General features: G+C 39.5%; 1 protein-coding gene and 1 long non-coding RNA gene across 2 annotated transcripts in view; one reads left to right on the forward strand and one right to left on the reverse strand.

The window, feature by feature from the left end:
* CPQ (carboxypeptidase Q) overlaps window positions 1–26,341 on the forward strand; it is a 544,933-nt gene that overhangs the window by 404,854 nt on the left and 113,738 nt on the right. The window contains exon 6 of the mRNA XM_055286849.2: window positions 22,077–22,168. Within this exon, the coding sequence (XP_055142824.1) occupies window positions 22,077–22,168 (92 nt within the window). The remainder of the gene's footprint in view (window positions 1–22,076; window positions 22,169–26,341) is intronic.
* LOC134737128 (uncharacterized) overlaps window positions 1–26,341 on the reverse strand; it is a 547,208-nt gene that overhangs the window by 79,224 nt on the left and 441,643 nt on the right. The window lies entirely within an intron of this gene.

The following is a 26,341-nucleotide window of genomic DNA, read 5'->3' on the forward strand; positions in this document are numbered from 1 at the left end:
GCGATTCCTCAGGGATCTAGAACTAGAAATACCATTTGACCCAGCCATCCCATTACTGGGTATATACCCAAAGGACTATAAATCATGCTGCTATAAAGACACATGCACACGTATGTTTATTGTGGCACTATTCACAATAGCAAGGAGTTGGAACCAACCCAAATGTCCAACAACGATAGACTGGATTAAGAAAATGTGGCACATATACACCATGGAATACTATGCAGCCATAAAAAATGATGAGTTCGTGTCCTTTGTAGGGACATGGATGAAACTGGAAACCATCATTCTCAGTAAGCTATCGCAAGGACAAAAAACCAAACACCGCATGTTCTCACTCATAGGTGGGAATTGAACAATGAGAACTCATGGACACAGGAAGGGGAACATCACGCTCCGGGGACTGTTGTGGGGTGGGGGGAGGGGGGAGGGACAGCATTAGGAGATACACCTAATGCTAAATGACGAGTTAATGGGTGCAGGAAATCAACATGGCACATGGATACATATGTAACAAACCTGCACATTGTGCACATGTACCCTAAAACCCTAAAGTATAATAAAAAAAAAAAAAAAAAAAGATTTTGAAGGACTAGTAGAAAAAAAAAAAAAAAAGAAGATGAATCTGGCAGCAGTTATACAGAGAGGATTGGTGGAAGCAGTTAGTTGGCGACTGCAACAATTCAAAGTGCTTAAATTATGATAGCCACAGTAGGAATATAAAGGAGGGGGAGAGTTCCAGGGACGTTCGGATGATCTTATTATTTGCATGGTGAGATTTTCCTTTAGCAAGAGTATTCAGCAATCTCTTTTTTTACATTTTATTATTATTATACTTTAAGTTTTAGAGTATATGTGCACAATGTGCAGGGTTGTTACATATGTATCCGTGTGCCATGTTGCTGTGCTGCACCCATTAACTCATCATTTAGCATTAGGTATATCTCCTAATGCTGTCCCTCCCCACTCCCTCCACCCCACAACAGTCCCCGGAGTGTGATGTTCCCCTTCCTGTGTCCATGAGTTCTCACTGTTCAATTCCCACCTATGAGTGAGAACATGTGGTGTTTAGTTTTTTGTCCTTGCGATAGTTTGCTGAGAATGATGGTTTCCAGTTTCATCCATGTCCCTACAAAGGACATGAACTCATCATTTTTATGGCTGCATAGTATTCCATGGTGTATATGTGCCACATTTTCTTAATCCAGTCTATCGTTGTTGGACATTTGGGTTGGTTCCAAGTCTTTGCTATTGTGAATAGCACCGCAATAAACATAAGTGTGCGTGTGTCTTTATAGCAGCATGATTTATAGTCCTTTGGGTATACACCCAGTAATGGGATGGCTGGGTCAAATGGTATTTCTAGATCTAGATCCCTGAGGAATGGCCACACTGACTTCCACAATGGTTGAACTAGTTTACAGTCCCACCAACAGTGTAAAAGTGTTCCTATTTCTCCACATCCTCTCCAGCACCTGTTGTTTCCTGACTTTTTAATGATGGCCATTGTAACTGGTGTGAGATGGTATCTCATTGTGGTTTTGATTTGCATTTCTCTGATGGCCAGTGATGATGAGTATTTTTTAATATGTGTTTTTTGGCTGCATAAATGTCTTCTTTTGAGAAGTGTCTGTTCATATCCTTTGCCCACTTTTTGATGGGGTTGTTTTTTTCTTGTAAATGTGTTTGAGTTCATTGTAGATTGTGGATATTAGCCCTTCGTCAGATGAGTAGGCTGCGAAAATTTTCTCCCATTTTGTAGGTTGCCTGTTCACTCTGATGGTAGTTTCTTTTGCTGTGCAGAAGCTCTTTAGTTTAATTAGATCCCATTTGTCAATTTTGGCTTTTGTTGCCATTGCTTTTGGTGTTTTAGACATGAAGTCCTTGCCCATGCCTATGTCCTGAATGGTAATGCCTAGGTTTTCTTCTAAGGTTTTTATGGTTTTAGGTCTAACATGTAAGTCTTTAATCCATTTTGAGTTAATTTTTGTATAAGGTGTAAGGAAGGGATCCAGTTTCAGCTTTCTACATATGGCTAGCCAGTTTTCCCAGCACCATTTATTAAATAGGGAATCCTTTCCCCATTGCTTGTTTTTGTCAGGTTTGTGAAAGATCAGACAGTTGTAGATATGCAGCGTTATTTCTGAGGGCTCCGTTCTGTTCCATTGATCTATATCTCTGTTTTGGTACCACTACCATGCTGTTTTGGTTACTGTAGCCTTGTAGTATAGTTTGAAGTCAGGTAGCGTGATGCCTCCAGCTTTGTTCTTTTGGCTTAGGATTGACTTGGTGATGCGGGCTCTTTTTTGGTTCTATATGAACTTTAAAGTAGTTTTTTTCAATTCTGTGAAGAAAGTCATTGGTAGCTTGATGGGGATGGCATTGAATCTATAAATTACCTTGGGTAGTATGGCCATTTTCACGATATTGATTCTTCCTACCCATGAGCATGGAATGTTCTTCCATTTGTTTGTATCCTCTTTGATTTCATTGAGCAGTGGTTTGTAGTTCTCCTTGAAGAGGTCCTTCACGTCCCTTGTAAGTTGGATTCCTAGGTATTTTGTTCTCTTTGAAGCAATTGTGAATGGGAGTTCACTCATGATTTGGCTCTCTGTTTGTCTGTTATTGGTGTATAAGAATGCTTGCAATTTTTGTACATTGATTTTGTATCCTGAGACTTTGCTGAAGTTGCTAATCAGCTTAAGGAGATTTTGGCTGAGACAATGAGGTTTTCTAGATATACAATCATGTCATCTGCAAACAGGGACAATTTGACTTCCTTTTTTCCTAATTGAATACTCTTTATTTCCTTCTCCTGCCTAATTGCCCTGACCAGAACTTCCAACACTATGTTGAATAGGAGTGGTGAGAGAGGGCATCCCTGTCTTATGGCAGTTTTCAAAGGGAATGCTTCCAGTTTTTGCCCATTCAGTATGATACTGGCTGTGGATTTGTCATAGATGGCTCTTATTATTTTGAGATACGTCCCTTCAATACCTAATTTATTGAGAGTTTTTAGCATGAAGCGTTGTTGAATTTTGTCAAAGGCCTTTTCTGCATCTATTGAGATAACCATGTGGTTTTTGTCTTTGGTTCTGTTTATATGCTGGATTACATTTATTGATTTGCGTATGTTGAACCAGCCTTGCATCCCAGGGATGAAGCCCACTTGATCATGGTGGATAAGCTTTTTGATGTGCTGCTGGATTCGGTTTGCCAGTATTTTATTGAGGATTTTTGCATCAATGTTCATCAAGGATATTGGTCTGAAATTCTCTTTTTTGGTTGTGTCTCTGCTAGGCTTTGGTATCAGGATGATGCTGGCCTCATAAAATGAGTTAGGGAGGATTCCCTCTTTTTCTATTGAGTGGAATAGTCTCAGAAGGAATGGTACCAGTTCCTCCTTGTATCTCTGGTAGAATTTGGCTGTGAATCCATCAGGTCCTGGACTCTTTTTGGTTGGTAAGCTATTGATTATTTCCACAATTTCAGAGCCTGTTATTGGTCTATTCAGAGATTCAACTTCTTCCTGGTTTAGTCTTGGGAGGGTGCATGTGTCAAGGAATTTATCCATTTCTTCTAGATTTTCTAGTTTATTTGCATAGAGGTGTTTGTAGTATTCTCTCATGGTAGTTTGTATTTCTGTGGGATAGGTGGTGATATCCCCTTTATCATTTTTTATTGCATCTATTTGATTCTCCTCTCTTTTCTTCTTTATTAGTCTTGCTAGTGGTCTATCAATTTTCTTGATCTTTTCAAAAAGCCAGCTCCTGGATTCATTAATTTTTGAAGGGTTTTTTGTGTCTCTATTTCCTTCAGTTCTGCTCTGATTTTAGTTATTTCTAGCCTTCTGCTAGCTTTTGAATGTGTTTGCTCTTGCTTTTCTAGTTCTTTTAATTGTGATGTTAGGGTGTCAATTTTGGATCTTTCCTGCTTTCTCTTGTGGGCATTTAGTGCTATAAATTTCCCTCTACACAGTGCTTTGAATGTGTCCCAGAGATTCTGGTATGTTGTGTCTTTGTTCTCGTTGGTTTCAAAGAACATCTTTATTTCTGCCTTCATTTCGTTATGTACCCAGTAGTCATTCAGGAGCAGGTTGTTCAGTTTCCATGTAGTTGAGCGGTTTTGAATGAGTTTCTTTATCCTGAGTTCTAGTTTGATTGCACTGTGGTCCGAGAGACAGTTTGTTATAATTTCTGTTCTTTTACATTTGCTGAGGAGAGCTTTACTTCCAACTATGTGGTCAATTTTGGAATAGGTGTGGTGTGGTGCTGAAAAAAATGTATATTCTGTTGATTTGGGGTGGAGAGTTCTGTAGATGTCTATTAGGTCTGCTTGGTGCAGAGCTGAGTTCAATTCCTGGATATCCTTGTTAACTTTCTTTCTCGTTGACAGTGCGGTGTGAAAATATCCTATTATTATTGTGTGGGAGTCTAAGTCTCTTTGTAGGTCACTCAGGACTTGCTTTATGAATCTGGTTGCTCCTGTATTGGGTCCATATATATTTTGGATAGTTAGCTCTTCTTGTTGAATTGATCCCTTTACCATTATGTAATGGCCTTCTTTGTCTCTTTTGATCTTGGTTTAAAGTCTGTTTTATCAGTGACTAGGATTGCAACCCCTGCCTTTTTTTGTTTTCCATTTGCTTGGTAGATCTTCCTCCATCCTTTTATTTTGAGCCTATGTGTGTCTCTGCACATGAGATGGGTTTCCTGAATACAGCACACTGATGAGTCTTGACTCTTTATCCAATTTGCCAGTCTGTGTCTTTTAATTGGAGCATTTAGTCCATTTACATTTAAAGTTAATATTGTTATGTGTGAATTTGATCTTGTCATTATGATGTTATCTGGTTATTTTGCTCGTTAGTTGATGCAGTTTCTTCCTAGCCACGATGGTCTTTACAATTTGGCATGATTTTGCAGTGGCTGGTACCGGTTGTTCCTTTCCATGTTTAGTGCTTCCTTCAGGAGCTCTTTTAGAGCAGGCCTGGTGGTGACAAAATCACTCAGCATTTGCTTGTCTGTAAAGTATTTTATTTCTCCTTCACTTATGAAGCTTAGTTTGGCTGGATATGAAATTCTGGGTTGAAAATTCTTATCTTTAAGAATGTTGAATATTGGCCCCCACTCTCTTCTGGCTTGTAGAGTTTCTGCCGAGAGATCCGCTGTTAGTCTGATGGGCTTCCCTTTGTGGGTAACCCGACCTTTCTCTCTGGCTCCTCTTAACATTTTTTCCTTCATTTCAACTTTGGTGAATCTGACAATTATATGTCTTGGAGTTGCTCTTCTCGAGGAGTATCTTTGTGGTGTTCTCTGTATTTCCTGAATCTGAATTTTGGCCTGCCTTGCTAGATTGGGGAAGTTCTCCTGGATAATATCCTGCATAGTGTTTTCCAACTGGGTTCCATTCTCCCTGTCACTTTCAGTTACACCAATCGGATGTAGATTTGGTCTTTTCACGTAGTCCCATATTTCTTGGAGGCTTTGTTCATTTCTTTTTATTCTTTTTTCTCTAAGCTTCCCTTCTCGCTTCATTTCATTCATTTCATCTTCCATCGCTGGTACCCTTTCCTCCAGTTGATCGCATCGGCTCCTGAGGCTTCTGCATTCTTCACGTAGTTCTCGAGCCTTGGCTTTCAGCTCCATCAGCTCCTTCAGCTCCTTTAAGCACTTCTCTGTATTGGTTATTCTAGTTATACATTCGTCTAAATTTTTTTCAAAGTTTTTAACTTCTTTGCCTTTGGTTTGAATTTCCTCCTATAGCTCGGAGTAGTTTGATCGTCTGAAGCCTTCTTCTCTCAACTCGTCAAAGTCATTCTCCCTCCAGCTTTGTTCCGTTGCTGGTGAGGAACTGCGTTCCTTTGGAGGAGGAGAGGCGCTGTGCTTTTTAGAATTTCCAGTTTTTCTGCTCTGTTTTTTCCCCATCTTTGTGGTTTTATCTACTTTTGGTCTTTGATGATGGTGATGTACAGATGGGTTTTTGGTGTGGATGTCCTTTCTGTTTGTTAGTTTTCCTTCTACCAGACAGGACCCTCAGCTGCAGGTCTGTTGGAGTTTGCTAGAGGTCCACTCCAGACCCTGTTTGCCTGGTTATCAGCAGCAGAGGCTGCAGAACAGCGGATTTTCATGAACCGTGAATGCTGCTGCCTGATCGTTCCTCTGGAAGTTTTGTCTCAGAGGAGTACCTGGCCATGTGAGGTGTCAGTCTGCCCCTACTTGGGGGTGCCTCCCAGTTCGGCTGCTCGGGGGTCTGGGGTCAGGGACCCACTTGAGGAGGCAGTCTGCCTGTTCTCAGATCTCCAGCTGCGTGCTGGGAGAACAACTACTCTTTGCAAAGTTGTCAGACGGGGACATTTAAGTCTACAGAGGTTACTGCTGTCTGTTTGTTTGTCTGTGCCCTGCCCCCAGAGGTGGAGCCTACAGAGGCAGGCAGGCCTCTTTGAGCCATGGTGGGCTCCACCCAGTTCGAGCGTCCTGGCTGCTTTGTTCACCTAAGCAAGCCTGGGCAATGGTGGGCACCCCTCCCCCAGCCTGGCTGCCGCCTTGCAGTTTGATCTCAGACTGCTGTGCTAGCAATCAGAGAGACTCCATGACCCTCCGAGCCAGGTGCAGGACACAATCTCCTGGTGTGCCGTTTTTTAAGCCCTTTGGAAAAGCGCAGTATTAGGGTGCGAGTGACCTGATTTTCCAGGTGCCGTCTGTCACCCCTTTCTTTGACTAGGAAAGGGAACTCCCTGACCCCTTGCGCTTCCCGAGTGAGGCAGTGCCTCGCCCTGCTTCGGCTCGCGCATGGTGTGCTGCACCCACTGTCCTGCACCCACTGTCTGGCACTCCCTAGTGAGATGAACCCGGTACCTCAGATGGAAATGCAGAAATCACCCATCTTCTGTGTTGCTCACGCTGGGAGTTGTAGACCAGAGCTGTTCCTGTTCGGCCATCTTGGCTCCCTCCTCTCTCAGCAAACTCTTTGGGGGCTGAGAATAGAGCAGTGCTCAAGAAGGTGAGTTTTTGTTCAAAACTGACTTCAAAAATGGATTAGTTGCCAGGCGCAGTGGCTCACACCTGTAATCCTAGCACTTTGGGAGGCCAAAGCGGGCGGATCACATGAGGTCAGGAGTTCAAGACCAGCCTGGCCAACATGGCAAAACCCCATCTCTACTAAAAATATAAAACTAGCTGGGCATGGTGACAAATGCCTGTAATCTCTGGAAGCAGAGTCATGAGAATCACTTGAACCCAGGAGTCAGAGGTTGCAGTGTGCTGAGATTGCACCACTGTACTCCAACCTGGGTGACAGAGGGAGACTCCATCTCAAAAAAAAAAAAAAAAGGATTAGTACCACCCCAAATGTACTATGGTCTGAAAACCTATTCTTAAATGTGACCAATAATTAAAAATTACATTAATTACTGGTTAAAAACAATAAAGGATTAATCCTTTAATTGAGTATAGATAACTTCATAACTAATTTTATACACAAGGAAAATCTTTGAAAATGTAGATAACATCTTCTCCACCATAATCATAAAAAGGAGCATGTTAACAGAAATAGCTTAATGATGGTTCCTGCATTATATTAAAAAAAAACTTTTGCTTCATATTTGCTGTTTGGTATTGAAAAGGGATCCCAGAAATTTTCTCATCTCAGTTGCTTGTTGGAGATGCATTACTTTTTTATAATACATGATTCAGGTACAAACAGTTGTTTTTCCTCACACAGCTTGATCTTCACAAAAAATAAAATTTAAAAAACCATTTTGGTAAATGTAAATTTGTAAAAGGAGGTTTTGGTACTTGTACTTGATTTACCATTATTTTCTTTAAAATTGTACTGTTGTTTAACTTCTCACCAGTTGATGTTTTTGTAAGGTAGAACTCTTAACAAAAGTGTGATTCAGAGTTCAAATCTATTATTAGCCAGGCTTCTCAATTTCTTCTTGCACATTAAAACACTATAAATAATGATAGCGAAAAAGAAATAGCATGTTTTAAAATGCCAACTAGATCAGGCTGGTGATTCCTACATGATACTAGCATTATCTTAGACATGTATTGATAAAAGAGCCCTACTATCAGGCAATTTAAATTAAAAAAAAATCAGATATTTTAACTCTTGTCAGGCATCGGATATAAACTTAACAATTAATCAAGGTAAAATAGACTATAGATTGTGTGTGCATGTGTGTTGAAAATGAACAGAATATAGTATAGAAAAATAGATATAATATGACACATAAAAAAGAAGATAAGATTTTAAAGTTCTACATTAAGCAAAAGTAACTTTTCTCAGGCATTGCTGGTAGGAATATAAATTGGTAACCTTTCTTTAGGGCATTGGTGGCATGTGTCAAGAGCCTTAAGAATGTTTATACTGTTTAAACTCAGTTCTATATTTCTATTTTTAAGAACTTGTCCCAAGAATAAAATCCTTAAATGCCCAATAATAAGGGAGTAGCTAAAATAAGTGAAGAAACATTTTTGAAGATTATTGATTATAATAAGGACCATATGTGCCCTGATTTTAAGTGGAAAGGGCAGTAGAAAACTACTATTGTTTACATACATTTATAATTTTTGTATGTGCACATTTGTATACATACATTTGTTTACAAAAAAAGTAAAGAAGTATAACAATATTCTTACAAGTTGTTTTGGTTTCTAGTTTTTTGTTTCTCTCAATTTTAAATTTTAAAAAAGATATGTTGCTATATATTGTATTTATATTCAGAAAAATTATCAAAATAATTTTTAAAATAAAATAATTAAAGAGAGCTCCCAGAGTTTAAAATGTAAATACCTATCATTTAATTCAGTTAGCTGATGGAAAATTTTGGTGACCATTAGATATTTATTTAATGACTTAGTCAACAAGAGTTGTTGATGTATTAAATTTTGACTAGACCCAGCTGTGCTACAAAAGTAGGTAATGTAATGGCAACTAAAGCAAATGTCAAAGCTGAAGTACATTTAATTATCCTCGCTACTGGGGTGTTTTAACCTGTGTTTCTTGTGCTTTGGTCTCACAAAAATAGCATCTTTTACCACCTTTCTAAACTGAGTAGGCAATGCATGCTTTAGATTAAATGAAAAGGTGGTCCCTTTTATTTATATTTATACAAATATATTCACTCAGTCAATCAAATAAACATTTATTCAGCAATTGTTAAATGTCAGGTATTGGGCCAGATTATGAAAAAGGGAAATGAGTATCAGAAAATTAATGGTCTAATGGGAAGATCAACATTTAAGGGTGGTTGAAAATGAAAATAGAGTTACGTATGTAGTTCTAGAGGAACATTGAGAAAGGGGCAGCCAACTCTGCCTTTGAGTTAAGGGAGCCTTCCCAGAGAAAGTATTATAGAGATAGGCTTTGTTCAATGAATAGGAGTTTCATAGATGGAAAAGGTGAAGAGGTATTCTAGATAGGAAGAAGAGCATATACAAAATGTCAAAACTCTGAGATAACATGGCCTGTTCAGGGACTGGTAGGAAATATGGTATAGCTAGACCTTAGGATGAGAAGCAGAAGCAGATCATGATGGCAGACAGGAAGCAAGACTAGATTGCAGCTCCCATTCGGATGGACAGAACAGTGTGTAGAGACTTGCACTGTAAACTTTTACTCAAGAATGACTGCAGGAATACATTAGGAAAGCCAAGAGAACCCATAGACCCTCTGAAGGAAGCAGATTACTACTGCAGGACCTGGGAGACACCCCAAATACTGTGAGACACCCCAAAAAACTGTAGAAGTGGGTAAGGGAGATCATCTGCCCTGAACATATATCCCCACTGGAGAGGGAACCTGAAGTTCTAGAGTACAGGAGAAGATTCTGACCTTACATGCAGCTGAGTCAATGTAGAGGGCCAAGCAAAATATAGGGTTAGAGGAAGCAGCAGGAAAGTCCTTGTGGGCTCGCTGGCTCCCCTAGCAAGCCACTTCTGCCTCACCTCACAGGGGTCCTTGAGGAGGGCTTCTAGAGGCACTGGGAAAAGGCCACAGGGAGAAGGAAACCTCCAGCTGAACTCTGTAACAATTTGAGCTGATCAAAAAGTCTCCTGGCCAGAACTAGGGGGAGGACATGAATCCGGTGTGCAGACTCCACAGGCAGGGGAAGAAGGAAAGCCCTACTTACTTTGGCAGCTGAGAGGCAAGTAGCCTGTGACAAGTTCTCAGCCCTGCTCACCCACTGCCTGGAAACAGACTTGGTGCTATTGGGAGGGGCACAGTGAGAGTGAGATCAGCCTTTGGGTTGCCTGGGAGCTGGATGAGGCCTGTGACTGCCTGCTTTCCCCTACTTCCCTGACAACCTGCATTACACAGCAGAGGGAGCCATAATCCTCCTAGGAACATAACTCCATTGACCTAGAAACTTCAACCCCATCCTCCACAGCAGCCATAGCAAGACCTGCCCAAGAAGAGTCTGACATGCCTAGCCCTGCCCCCACCTGGTGATCCTTCCTTACATACCCTGGTGGCTGAAAACAAAGGGCATATACTCTTGGCAGTTCTAGGGCCCCACCCGCCACCTGTTCCTCCCCATATTACCACAGATCATGCCCTCTTGAATGTGCCACCTCCCAGCAGCCGGATAACCAGCACAAAAATAGTGCACTAATCAATCAAAGCTAAGGTATCCTCACAGAGTCCATTTCACCTCCTTGCCACCTCCACCAGAGCAAGTGCTAATATCCATGGCTGAGAGACCCATAGACAGTTCATCACAGGACTCTGTGTAGATGACCCCAGTACCAGCCCGGAGCCTGCTAGACTTGCTGGGAGGCTAGATCCAGAAGAAAGATAACAATCATGACAGCTCAGCTCTTAGGAAGCCACATCCCTAGGAAAAGGGGGAGAGTACTACACCAAGGAAACACCCCATGAGACAAAAGAAACTGAACACAGCCTTCAGCCTTAGACCTTCCCTCTGACAGAGCTGACCCAAATGAGAAGGAACCAGAAAACCAACTCTGGTAATATGACAAAACAGGGTTCTTTAGCACCCCCCAAAAAAATCACCCTAGCTCACCAACAATGGATCCAAACCAAGAAGAAATCCCTGTTCTACCTGAAAAAGAATTCAGAAGGTTAGTTATTAAGCTAATCAGGGAGGCACCAGAGAGAAACAAAGCCCAATGTAAGGAAAAACAAAAAAAAAGATACAAGAAGTGCAGGGAGAAATATTCAGTGAAATAGAGAGCATAAATAAAAAACAGTCAAAACTTCAGGAAACAATGCACACACTTATAGAAATGCAAAATGCTCTGGAAAGTCTCAGCAATAGAATTGAACAAGCAAAAGAAAGAACTTCAGAGCTTGAAAATAAAGTTTTCACATTAACCAAAGACAAAGAAAAAAGAATAAGAAAAATATAAACAAAGCCTCCAAGAAGTCTGGGATTATGTTAAACTACAAAACCTAAGAATAATTGGCATTGCTGAGGAAGAAGAGAAATCTAAAAGTTTGGAAAATATATTTAGAGGAATAATTGATGAAAACTTCCCCAGCCTTGGTAGAGAACTAGTCATCCAAATTCAAGAAACTCAACGCTGGGAAATTCATCACAAAAAGATCACCACCTAGGCACATTGTCCTCAGGTTATCTAAAGTTAAGATGAAGGAAAGAATCTTAACAGCTGTGAGGCAAAAACACCAGGTAGACTATAAAGGAAAACCTATCAGATTAACAGCAGATTTCTGAGCAGAAACCCTGCAAGCTAGAAGGGATTGGGGCCCTATCTTCAGCCCCCTCAAAACATTTTATCAGCCAAGAATTTTGTACCCGGCGAAATTAGGCTTCATAAATGAAGGAAAGATACAGCCTTTTTCAGACAAACAAATGCTGAGAGAATTTGCCACTATCAAGCTACCACTACAAGAAATGCTAAAAGGAGCTCTGAATCTTGAGACAAACCCTGGAAACACATCAAAACAGAACCTCCTTAAAGCATAAATCACACAGGACCTATAAAACAAAAATACAATTTAAAAACAAAAAGCAAAAAACCAACAAATAGCACAATGAATGGAATGGTACCTCACACCTCAATACTAATGATGAATGTAAATGGCCTAAATGCTCCACTTAAAAGATACAGAATTGCAGCATGGATGAGAATTCACCAACCATCTGCTGCCTTCAGAGACACACCTAACACTTAAGTGCTTAAGGTAAAGGGATAGAAAAAGAGATTCCATGCAAATGGACACCAAAGTGAGCAGGAGCAGCTATTCTTATATCAGACAAAACAAACTTTAAGGCAATAGCAGTTAAAAAAGACAGAGGGTCATTATATAATGATAAAAGGCCTTGTCCAACAGGAAAATACTACAATTCTAAGTATATACGCACCTAACACTGGAGCTCCCAAATTTATAAAACAATTAGTAATTGACCTGAGAAGTAAGATAGACAGCACCACAGTAATAGTGGGGGACTTCAGTACTCTACTGACAGCACTAGACAGTTCATCAAGACAGAAAGTCAACAAAGAAACAATGGATTTAAACTATACCCTGGAATAAATAGACTTAACAGATATTTACAGAACATTCTACCCAAGAACTGCAGAATATACATTCTATTCATCAGCACATGGAACTTTCTCCAAGATGGACCATATGATAGGCCACAAAACGAGTCTTGATAAATTCAAGAAAATTGAAATTATATCAAGTACTCTCTCAGACCACAGTGGAATAAGACTGGAAATCAACTCCAAAACGAACCTTCAAAACCAGGCAAATACATGGAAATTAAATAAACTGCTCCTGAATGATCATTGGGTCAAAATTGAAATCAAGATGAAAATTTAAAAATTATTTGAACTAAATGACAATAGTGACATAACCTATCAAAACCTCTCGGATACAACAAAGGTGGTGCTAAGAGGAAAGTTCATAGCATTAAATGCCTACATCAAAAAGTCTGAAAGAGCACAAATTGACATTCTAAGGTCACATCTCAAGGAATTAGAGAAACAAAAACAAACCAAACCCAAACCCAGCAGAAGAAAGGAAATAACTAAGATCAGAGCATAACTAAATGAAATTGAAGCAAGAAAATACAAAAGATAAATGAAACAAAAAGCTGGTTTTTTGGAAAGATAAATAAAATTGATAGACCATTAGCAAGATTAAACAAGGAAAGAAGAGAGAAAAGCAACATAAGCTCAATTAGAAATGAAAGGGGAGATATTACAACTGACACCACAGAAATACAAAGGGTCATTCAAGGGTACTATGAACACCTTTATGTGCATAAACTAGAAAACCTAGAGGAGATGGATACATTCCTGAAAATATACAACCTTCCTAGCTTAGATCGGAAATAATTAGATATTCTGAACAGACCAAAAACAAGCAGCAAGATTGAAATGATAATAAAAAAATTACCAACAAAAAAAGCCCAAGACCAGATGGATTCACCCAGAATTCTACCAGACATTCAAATAAGAATTGGTACCAATTCTATTGACTGTATTCCACAAGATAGAGAAAGAGGGAACAGTCCCTAAATCATTCTATAAAGCCAGTACCACCCTAATAGCAAAACCAGGAAAGGACATAACCAAAAAAGAAAACTAAAGACCAATATCCCTGGTGAATATAGGTGCTAAAATCCTTAACAAAATACTGGCTAACCAAATCCAACAACGTATCAAAAAGATAATCCACCATGATCAAGTGGGTTTCATACCAGGGACGCAGGAATGGTTTAACATACACAAGTCAATAAGTGTGATACACCACATAAGCAGAATCAAAAACAAAAATTACATGATCATCTCAATAGATGCAGAAAAAGCATTCCACAAAATCTAGCTTCCCTTTATGATTAAAACTCTCAGCAAAATCAGCATATAAGGGACATACCTCAATGTAATGAAAGCCATCTATGACAAACCCACAGCCAACATAATACGGAATGGGGAAAAGTTGAAAGCATTCCCTCTGAGAACTGGGACAAGACAAGGATGCCACTCTCACCACTCCTCTTCAACATAGAACTGGAAGTCCTAGCCAGAGCAGTCAGACAAGAGAAAGAAATAAAGGGCATCCAAACTGGGACTGTCACTGTCTGCTGATGATATGATTGTTTGCCTAGAAAACCCTAAAGACTCCTCCAGAAAGCTCCTAGAACTGATACAAGAATTCAGAAAAATTTCTGGCTACAAAATTAATGTACAGAAATCAGTAGGTTTTCTATACACCAACAGCGACCAAGCTGAGAATCAAATCAAAAACTCAACCCCTTTTAAAATAGCTGCAAAAAGATAATATAATAAAATACTTAGGAATATACCTAACCCAGGATGTGAAAGACCTCTACAAGGATACAAAACACTGCTGAAAGAGATCATAGACAACACAAACAAATAGAAACACATCCCATGCTCATGGGTAGGTAGAATCAATATTGTGAAAATGACCATACTGCCAAAAGCACTCTACAAATTCAGTGCAATTCCTATCAAAATACCACCATCATTCTTCACAGAATTTAAAAGCAAACAAACAAACAAAACCAGTCCTAAAATTCATACAGAACCGAAAAGAGAGCCCACATAGCTAAAGCAAGACTAAGCAGGAAGAACAAATCTGGAGGTGTCACATTACGTGATTACAAACCATACTATAAGGCCATAGTCACCAAAACAGCATGGTACTGGCATGTAAATAGGCACATAGACCAATGGAACAGAATAGAGAACCCAGAAATAAACCCAAATACTTACAGCCAACTGATCTTCGACAAAGCAAACAAAAACATAAAGTTGGGAAAGGACACCCTATTCAACAAATGGTGCTGGGATAATTGGCAAGCCACATGTAGGAGAATGAAACTGGATCCTCATCTCTCAACTTATACAAAAATCAACTCAAGATGGATCAAGGATTTAAATCTAAGACCTGAAACTATAAAAATTCTAGAAGATAACATTGGAAAAACCCTTCTAGACATTGGCTTAGGCAAGGATTTCATGATCAACAACCCAAAAGCAAATGCAATAAAAGCAAAGATAAATACTGGGATTTAATTAAACTTAAGAGCTTTTGCATGGCAAAAGGAACAGTCAGCAGAGTTAACAGACAACCCAGAGTGGGAGAAAATCTTCAAAATCTATACATCTGACAAAGGACTAATATCCAGAATCTACAGTCAACTCAAACAAATCAGCAAGAAAATAACAAACAATCCCATCAAAAAGTGGACTAAGGACATGAATAGACAATTCTCAAAAGAAGATATACAAATGGCCAACAAACATATGAAAAAATGCTCAACATCACTAATGATCAGGGAAAATGCAAATCAAAACCACAATGTGATACTACCTTACTCCTGCAAGAATGGCCATAATCAAAAAATCAAAAAATAATTGATGTTGGCAGGGATGCAGTGAATAGGGATCACTTCTACACTGCTGGTGGGAATCTAAACTAGTACAACCACTATAGAAAACAGTGGGGAGATTCCTTAAAGAACTAAAAGTAGAACTACCATTTGATCCAGCAGTCCCACTACTGGGTATCTACCCAGTGGAAAAGAAGTCATTAAATGAAAAAGATACTTGCACACACATGTTTATAGCAGCACAATTTGCAATTCCAAAAACGTATATATATTGTATGTATATATATATACACAATATATATACTGTATATATATACTATTATATATATACAGCATATATATATATAGAAACTGTAGTGTATATATATACACTATATATATATAGAAACTGTAGTGTATATATATACACTATATATATATATATACACACTATATATATGTATATTACCCAACCGTAAGAAGGAATGAATTAATGGCATTCACAATGACCTGGATGAGATTGGAGACTATTATTCTAAGTGAAGTAATTCAGGAATGGAAAAACAAACATTGTATGTTCTCACTCATATGTGGGAGCCAAGCTATGAGGATGCAAAGGCATAAGAAAGACACAATGGACTTTGGGGACTCAGATGGAAAGGGTGGGAAGTTGTTGAGGGATAAAAGACCACAAATTGGCTGCAGTGTATATTGCTCAGGTGATGGGTGCACCAAAATCTCACAAATCACCACCAAAGAACTTACTCATGTAACCAAACACCACCTGTACCCCAATAACCTATGGAAATAAAAAAATAAAAAATATAATAAGCAGAAGCAGAGGATGAGAGTGGAAAACTGGGCTAGGCCAGAAATGGCCTTTATACACTTGGAGTCATAATGTTTCTGCTTCACCAATGATTAATAGTGATTTTCCTGGCTAATAGAATCTTAATCATTATAATGAGGTAGGACTGTTGCCTTTGAATTATGGAAATTATAGCTGTTAAGACCTGTTCCACAAACACAGGTTATACATACTATCACATCTCTTTAATCTTTTCAGTTAATCACCCAAGTCTCCATAGGGCTTATTAGCAGGAAGTCTATTATCTCCTCTTGAGATCCCTCCCACTGCCCCTGAATTGTCCATGAATCCTGACTTTACTCAGGCCAAATGGGTCAGTCCTCCTGCAGAAGCCCATAGCTTGATCTGTCTGTGACTGCTGCCCTCTCTGGTGTCTGCTATATGGCACCATTTGCGCATCCATGTCACAGGGTACCCATTTTGGGTGACAAGGTTACAACTCTCTTTGTTTACATTTCCATCCTCAGCCATTGTTCCCTAAATCGTAACCACTGTGCCAGGCTGGCTGGTCTGGAGGCGCTTCTGGAGTTGGCCTCATGCTAGTCTGAAATTAGTCCTTCTCCTAGAATCTGAGTCCATTTTGTTGAGCCCAGATCAACAGCCCAGATTCCTCCCTTCTTGAGGATCACTTTATTTCCATGGCTTCCAGGACCTTCCCTGCTCTGGGACCTTAGTCAGTGTCACCCTGACCCAATAGGTCTCTCATCCCCGGCCGCCGGTTCAAGGAAATGGGGATGAAGACACTAGGGCTTCCCTCCAGAAGGCCCTGGGCTCCTGTTCCACACAGATTCTCCTTCTGCCAAGTGTGCAGATTGTTTCTTGGGGTGGCTCAAAAGGTAGCAGTTTGCAAGACGGAGTTTAAAAAACATTTTGTTGCCCTGCCCTAATGCTCCCCCAAAATGCCTAATTGCTTTATATTTACATAACTAAGAAAGACACCAAGGGGTTCTTCCAAGAACAAAGATCTTCTTCAAGGTGATCTTCTGTTCTGCCTTTAAAGAGAAGTAGTTGCAGTTTACTTCACTAAAATAATTAATTTTTGTCCTATTTTATCAGTGATAATGTGCTCATAAATTATATGACAGATTATGTAATTTGCCCATAGCAGAAAGAGGTCTCAGCCCCCAAACCCATGCATTTAACCACTCTGCTTTACTACGTCTTGTCATTCAATTCACACGCTACCATGTCATTATTTACTTTTATATCTCAGATACTGTACGCTTATTAGTTAAGTTTATTGCAGGAATATAAATCTCTTTAAGTGTAGGCACTCTCTTCTGAGCTGTTGCTGAAAGAGAGTGGGACAACAGGTATATTTGTGAACTAGTAGAAAATGAGTATATTTACTGCAGAAGGAAGTTGTGTTTTCTCTGCAAAGTTAGATCACAGAAGGGAGAATGATACTTATCGATAGTTCTGGAGGGTTGAAACCGAATAGTAAATGAGTGTTAGGGTCAATACATATTGTTAACAAACAGTGTTCTATAAGTTTCATGATTTAGGAAAGCTGTCTACAAGGCTGGATTAATCTTTTTCTGCTGAGAGCCAAGTTTGCTTTGCTCTGCCCCTCTCTTTGTGCAAGTGTAAGACAGTCAACTGACCTTTCAAATTATCAGCTTAATGATAGTTCTCTCTCAGAATTCTTTAAATTTAAGAATAATGAAAAAAAAAAGTCCAAAGAGATCTATTTCATCATTTCTCTTCTCCCTATTATTATTACTGTCCTCAATGAAATGAAAATGAAATGCATGTATATCCTATTTCATAAATCAAAACCAAGTTCTGACACATTATTGGTAGTTTATGTTGCTTTAGAGGAAAACCATGATGGCTATAAACTGTTGCATTATCTGGAAATCATACTGTAGATTCCAGGAGGTCAAGGCATCTCTGGCAACTTCTATATATTTATAGGAGAACTGATTGCCTCTCCTCTAACAAAACCTCAATGAGACCTGACTCCTAGCCAGCTAAGACTCGGCAGGGTCCTCCCTGCCTCTTCCAATTCTAGGACTTTCCTTCATGTGCTTGCCTTGGACTGGAGCTGCGTGCTACCAAGCCAGCGCCAGAATGGGGGCCAGGCTTACAGCAGAGCTTCCACTTACCTCAAATCTGCCACAGAATTAATTCCCTACATTTGACCTCATATCACTTTGTTTTGTTGCTATCATTGTTATTGCTTTATTATTGTTGTTGTTGTTGCTTTCCTGTATATATTTAAGACTTGTGGCTTTTAAAACTAGTTTGGATTTAAGATACACAATAAATTCTATCATTTGAAAATGATAAATATAGATGTCCTTATATCAATTGTCTTCAGATTTCAAATATATTTAGCCTTTTGACTTTATCAAAAAACTAAACATTCTGACTGACCCTCATTTTAAAAGGGAAGAACTTGTTTCTATTTATTTAGATTTGTATATGCTCTATATTGGGATGAGGGAGCTTTTGGTACTGAAAGAAGTTATGTGTTTTCCTACAGGTTAGATGAAATCTGTGTTTTCCCTTGGCTGGTTTATGCATGCTGTATAAACAAAGGTGTTCTGGGGCTCCTAAGGAAGCTGTCTGAGGACGATGCATCTCTCCTAGTTATCCCACTTGCTCTCCCTGGTGACTGTTGGCACTGACCAGAAAGGTCTAGAGTGATGGAGAGAGAAGCTAATAAACAATTCTAGAAAACCTACTATGTACCAGGGACTATGTTTGATATACATTTGCTTTGTTTCACTTAACTTTTATAACAATCCCATCAGGCAATTCCATTTTCCTTATTATATAGATGAAGAGATTAGGTATTATAATTAATCTCATCTCACAGAGCCAGAAGCGGCAGAGCCAGGAGTAAAACACAGCTCATTCAGACTCCACAGCCAATGCCTTTCTGTACCCCACACTGTCCATCATGGATTTGGGTAGCCTGGTGACCTGAACTCCCCACTAGGTTTAAGGTCTAATTCTTGAATGAAGCCTCACGCATTTCTCTTAGGTTCAGGGACAGTCAGATTGTCAGAGTAGAAAGAGACTTTGGAATCAATATTTGCTAACCCACTGGCTTCCTAACTTCTTCCTAAGGCCTCCACTCTGTGAAGTAGGTGCTAGGGTTCCCTGCTAATGGGTGCTAAGCGTCTCAAGGGCTTGAGCAGGCTTGTTAGTCTTTTTAGGGCCAGCTATGCACCAACTATGCTGTTGTTGTGTTGAGGCCTTAGCATTCCTCACTTCAAATCAATTACTTCTTTATTACCTTAATACATCACTGGCCATGTGGCTGATTTGGAATGTAAAGGAGACTAACCCTGTAGGATAATAACTTTCACTTGGCACACAAAATCTATACGGATATTCAAAGCATTTGCTTTTAAAAAACGAACATTCTATAGCGTGCTGCCTGTTTATTCTTATTTAGAGAATTTTGTCATTTTAATAATTGGGTAATATTTTACTGGTAGGTGCAGAGATATGTAAAAAGAAAGTGTATTTTTTCCTTTTCTTGTGGATTTAAAAAATGTTTAGAATTTTTATTTGCAGCCTGTAAACAATAATAGTACTTTATCCTTTCTTATTTTTACCTATGTTACAAGCAAGTGATTTCATTTAAATTGACTTTAAGCACATTTCTTTGAAAGAAACCAAAGATTGTTATCTTTAGCAATCCTGATTAGATTTATTCCTCAGACAACAGTTTATTAAGTTTGTGCTATGAATGTGGGCAGCTGGTTTGACTCAGTGGAGCAAGCAGTAGGCGCTCTAGAATTCTTGTTCTCCAAGTACTCAAAGGCCTTTGGAAGAATTTCCTGTCTGGGCATTTAGATGTTCCTTCTACTCTGTGAGGTGAAAGTGTGTTATGTGGTTTTATTGTTCACTTATTGAATGCCAATTACATGCCAGCCCCAGGGTTGTCTTACATGTGTTATCACATCTCATTTAATTTGAAAAAGGGTTATGGCATAGGCACATAATATTATATTCATCTTTCAGATAAAGAGGCATAAGTTCAGGTAGATAAATTTCCCAGTAGTTACTCAGCTAGTGCCTAATGATAGCAGGATTCACCAGATCTGTCTGCCTTTTTCAAATATAACACCTTGCCAGGGAATGAGCTAGCAGAAGACTTTTAGAAGATGAGACTGGAGAAGTGGCTTCAAATTTCATTCTAATCAAGACACTAAGCTTTGCATTTATTTATTCCTTCATTACCATTTATTGGGCACCTAATGTGTGTCAAACAATCTAGGAATTGGCGACATTACAATGAATAAAAAGCATAGATCCCTGTCTTCCAGAAGCTTACTTCTGGTTATTGGAGGTTTTGAGCTAAGAAATGACATGATCTGGCTTAGGTTTTACAAAGACCCTCCTGGCTACAGTGTGAAGCATCACCTGAAGAGAGGTGAGGGCTTCAGCAGCAAGCCCAGTTAGGAGGCCACTGCAGCAATCCAGACAACAGAGGGTGGGGCTCGGACCACAGTAGTGGCCAAGATGAGAATTTGGATTCTATATGGACTTAGATGGAAACACCAATGGCATTGCTGAGGAACTGAATGTAGAAATTGCTTGTCCATGTTTTAACTGCAACTATGGTCAGCCTGCATCCTAAACCTATGCTTTGTAAATTGTGTTAACATGCTAAAGTATAAAGTAACTTCACAACTATATTCAATTTCATGAAAAACTGTAGCTCCTCCTTTTCAGCTCCTTAGGCTTAGGAAAGGAGAGTGCCTCTTGGAGACTGAAAGAGGCAGGAGAGAGCTCTGTGTCCCAGGAGCATTTGTCATCCAGGCTGAAGCTAGCCAGCTGGCTCCTTCAAGAGCCACACACCTGGGTGTCAGCACATATGTGGTTATACTGGAGATATGTGGTGTGTCCATCTCAGAGCCACTCAAAGTCCATTTTAACCCTTCCCTATGGCTCCCCATGAGGAGGTGGGAAAACGAATCCTTTTAATAAGATTTAAGCACAGCTTCACATTTTTCTGCCTTTGTTATTTCTCAGAAATGCCATTATCAGTCTGAATCAGAACAGATATTAATTCTTGGTCACAAAGTAGCACTTTTAGCACACTCTCACCATTTTTTTAATTTCAGAAACAGAGTTTCCTTGTAGGTAACTTTCACTGAACAGACATTGTCAGCTAAAAATGGTTCTGGATCCACTTCGTCTGCCATAAACTTTAATAAGTCCAGGATACAAATTTGTGTATCACAAGTCAATAAAATTGCCACCAAGCTGTTTGTGCAGTAATAAGGTCAATAAATATCATCCTCATTCAATTAATTTTCATTGACCTTAAGGAAATGACCTTCTATTTCCAAGTAGGAGAAGAAATTGGCCATGGAGAAGCATAACTGTTGCATCTGCTTTTCAGTTATTACATTACTGAAGATAGCATGGGCATCTAGCTATGCTTGTATATTTAGACTAAAAAGTAATCTCCTACACGGCTTATCCTGAAGTAGACCCAAATGATTTAATTTCAATTAAGATCATTGAAAGACCCCACAATCTGCTTGGGGTCATCCTAACTGCATCTTCCAGATATGATCTAATATCTCGCTGATCTTGGCCATCCATTGGGTTCTGCTGGGCAGGATATCAAGTTAAGGATGTGATGAGAGGCTCTCACTTTCTGGCCTGCAAACTGCATTTGTCACAACCGCTTTCTCTATTAACCTGGCCTGGAGATCAGCCCTAAAGTTGCTCCTTTGCTGTGCTGGCCATACCCTGAAGGAGACAACCACACCAGTGAGAGTTGAGTGCCTCTGATTTCCTCCTTCCTCCACAAGGCAGATGAGGGACCCTGCCATTTTTTTAATAAAATTCAAAATCAACTAAAGTATCACTTTTTTTATTTGATTATTTTCCCAGGGCTGCGTCCAAAGAGGACTCTGCGGCTGGTGCTCTGGACTGCAGAAGAACAAGGTGGAGTTGGTGCCTTCCAGTATTATCAGTTACACAAGGTAAAAACCCAGCCATGGACTGCTAAGCATTTGTACATGTAATATACAAAAATCCCTCTTATTGTCCATTTAAGACTTCAATAATACTTTCTGGTCAACTGGCCCTAGGAAACAACACTGTATGAGCCTTCTCCCTCCAGCCCTGTGAATGAGAATGCACTGGTAAACTGATGATGCTGTGGTGTAGAGCTGAGGGCTTTTCTTCTTCTACACCACAGTCTGAGGCCAAAGAAAAATTCCAATCGCCATGCTGCCATTTTTTAAAAGTCTCCCTAGTTCTGCTGTATTCATGTATGTCAGAGAAGTAGTTATAGGCAAACATTCCCTCTCCCCACCAAGCCTATCCCCATACTTCAATGCCCGCCATATTCCCAGAAGCCTTGGCATTTGAGAGCCAGGTTCCGAGTCATTGAGTCTGCCAAGAGCATTGCCATGATGGTGGTGGAAATGGCAGCAGCCGCAGGCCTCTGTCCCAGGAATGTGGAGGACAGCTTGGTTTGACACCAGCTGTCATTACACAAGTGTGAAGCTTGAAGCAGGAAGGTTATTGTGGATGGTCATGATTAGAAATACAAGACCACATGGAAGAGAGGGGATGGGGAGATTAATATCAAGAGATAACTTTGAGACAGCAAAATATACAAGCTCAGAAATTCTCTAGATCAAGTCAAATGTTAGTTCAAAGAGTAACTCCAAAATCAATGAGCACATGCTGGCAAGCAGTGATGGTTGCCCAGAGAGGAGCATCTGGTCTGCTGCTGCTGCTGGATGGTTTCCCCTGAATGTCCAGATTAGAAGAAGCAGATCTTGCAAGCTTAAATTATCCAAATCAGAGAAGGATTTCTTTTGTGAATTGTGTGTATGTTATTTTTGACCTTTTTTTTCCCCAAAGTCAGTCTCTATTACCCTATTTCAGTCAGTTAGAGTATAATGAGTTCAAAGTCATGAATTTGGTCACTGAATACAATTACTTACTGTACAAAGGACAACTTATGACCTATGCCCTACTCTTTCACCACTTTAGTTCTTTTGGCCTCAGGTGATCCTGGGGATAACATAATTCCAGACAAGTGTCCTTTGGTTGGTAGGTCAGTAACATCATTTTCTATGTGTTGTGGTAGACCACAACATCATATAAGGGTTGTTCTAGATTCAGCAACATTCAATTAATATTTTCTGAACATGTACTGTGTTCCATACACTATGTTATGCATTAATGTTAGCATCAAAAAGATCTACCCTGACCTTACAAAGCCTACATTCTAAAGGACACTGACCATTAACTTAAATTATAAGGTGTTAAGTCTTTCTGGGAAAGAAATTACATCTAAGCTGAGACCTGAAGACTGAGTGGAAGTAAGCTAAGGAAAATGGAGAGGGAGGGAGGAGGTGGGCACTGCACCTTGGCAGAGGGACCTGTGTGTGCAAAGGCAGGAGATGAGACAGAGCAAAACACACTGGAGAAATGGAAAGGAATTCAGAGTGGCTGCTGCGTAGAATGCAAGATGCACAGTGGTAGGAGGGTGGAACAGAGAGGTAAGGAAGAGCCTGAACAAGAAGAACATATGAATCATGTTTAGAAGTGCGGACTTTATCTTCAAGGCAAGAAAGTAACTTATTTTTAAGAAGAAGCTTTAAAATTCTATACATATTGGACTTTATAAAAAAAACAGAATAGTTAAAAGAACTGTTCTTTTTTTTTTCTTTTCTTTTTTTTTTTTTTTTTTTTGAGACAGAGTCTCGCTCTGTTGCCCAGGGTGGAGTAGAATGGCGTGATCTTGGCTCACTGCAACCTCTGCCTCTTGGGTTCAAGCAATTCTCCTGCCTCAGCCTCCCAAGTAGCTGGGACTCCAGGCGTCTGCCACCATGCCTGGCTAATTTTTTGTATTTTTAGTGGAGATGGGGTTTCACCGTGTTAGCCAGGATGGTCTCCATCTCCTGACCTTGTGATCCGCCCTTCTCAGCCTCCCAAAGTGCTGGCATTACAGGTGTGAGCCACCGCACCCTCTTTTATTCTCAATAATACACTCTACTCCAAGAAAAAAATTGGATTTAAATTGCAATTGATCTGGCTAAAAATTTTATCATCAGTGAAATTCCTAGAATGTGAAAAAAGAAGGTTTATTTCTCTGTAATGTGAGTTTCACTGTAGCCTATCAAAGCACATGGATGAAATCGGAAATGCCTAAAATTCTGAGGTTGGCAGAAATACACACACTCAAAGGACATGCAATCACATAAACAGAACTAGTTTATCTTGACAGCATCCAGGCTGCCTCCATTCAAATGTAGCTTCATGTTGGTGGCTAGTCTGCATTGCATTTTCAGAGATAGAAAGAAGAAATTCCAGAAAGGGAAGACATTGGCATTTTGTTTTACAGTAACTCTTTACCTCACCTTTAAAAAGATATTGTGCATGCTTTGCATGATACAGCCAATTTCAAAGGACTTATTCTGAATTCTTATGATTAGCATGTTGATATTGACATTACTAAGATTAGAATCATTTCAAAGGTGGCTGAGTTTAACTTAAAAGTTAATATAATAAGCAAGTCACAAACCACAAGGGTAAATTAGATTGTCTTTAGACTTCTCTGTGGCATTATTGAATGCCAGCAGATAGTCCAACAATATCCAGTTCACTCCAGTCACAACAGAGAGATCATCTGTTCCAAATAAGCTTATGCTAACTGCTGAAACAAATAATCGGTCAAATTTCAATGACCTAACATAACCCAGAAATATATTCCTTGTTCACTTAACATCCAATCTACAGTAGGGCTCTGCTTTATACAGGTATTCAGGGATCCAAGCTGACATACCCTTTAACAACATGGCTTTAATATGCCTTTGAGTATTGACATCCAGCTGGCAGGCAGGGGGATAGTAGGAGGTTTTTATGGGACAGTTCTGGAAGTGGCTGACATCATTTCTACTCACACTGCATTGGCAAGAACTAGTCATGTAGTCCAACTGCGTGAGAGGCTAGGGCATACAGGCACTGGCTGAGCAGCCACTTCCCAACAACAGCTCTATACTGTAGGCTGGGAGCATTCTATAGCTATATTCTCTATCTTTGGCAGAAAGCTGACCCACTCTAGGGTCTTCCTTTCACTTTGTTCTGGCTTTCCAAACACTTTAGCTACACAAGAGGCCAACTGCCCTGAGGTCTTTACCTCCCATGGTGCTCAAAGTTGAGATCAGCTCTATGAGCTGCCTAAAAGTACTCATCTTCACCACTACCAGGATGCCTTTATCTAGCAACACACAAAAAGAAAAGAAAAGGAGTCACAGTCTTTGACCAGAAAGACCTTACATTTTACTTCAAAAATAACTTTAAACACACACATAAGAAAGTTAGTATAACAAACCATATATAATGAAGTCTTAAATAATGTACTAAAAGTATTTTATTTTTATGGAGGATGCTATCATTGACAAAGTGCCAAATGGTGTAAAGGCTGAACAGAGTAAATGGAAAGGATTTAGAAAAGGGAGAAATCACTATGGCATGTTAGTCGTGAGGAAGGAGGCAACACCTAATCCTTGCAGAGCAAGTGGATTTCAGCCAGTGATCAAGAGGGCAGAGAAGGGACAGCTGCTCCCCTTCAGATGGATGATAATGGAGTCTCCAGGTCTGCGTTTGGCATTGGTGTGGGTGATACCAAATAAGAACAGAACTTTTATGGGGGGAGGTGGGGCGATCTATTTTAGTGATTGTAGAAATAAAAGATGTGAACTTTTTAAATGACTCTGCTAACATTTTTATGATACAGTTATGGTTATTAGTGATCTATGTCAGGAATAAGAAAATTATGGCTGGTGGACCAAATCCAGCCTGCCACTTGTTTATGTACAGACTTCAAGCTAAGAAGTTTTTTCATATGTTTAGCTGATTATGCTACAGAGATTGTATGTGGCCCACAGAACTTAAAATATTAACTATCTGGGTCTTTACAGGAAAAGTTTACCTATTTCTGGTCTATAATGATAAAAGTCATAAAATATCATCACATTATTTGTATACGATAATCTCTTTATCGTTTGTATGACCTAAAATATAATTTTGTAAATTTTGTTTGGAGCCTAATATTGTCCAGTGTAAGTATATTGTAGGAAGATATTATTGTAATGATAAAAGCTTGCATGCACAGTCTTTTTTTTTTTTGCATT

This window comes from Symphalangus syndactylus, chromosome 7 (genome assembly GCF_028878055.3).
Source record: "Symphalangus syndactylus isolate Jambi chromosome 7, NHGRI_mSymSyn1-v2.1_pri, whole genome shotgun sequence".
Classification (NCBI taxonomy): Eukaryota; Metazoa; Chordata; class Mammalia; order Primates; family Hylobatidae; genus Symphalangus; species Symphalangus syndactylus.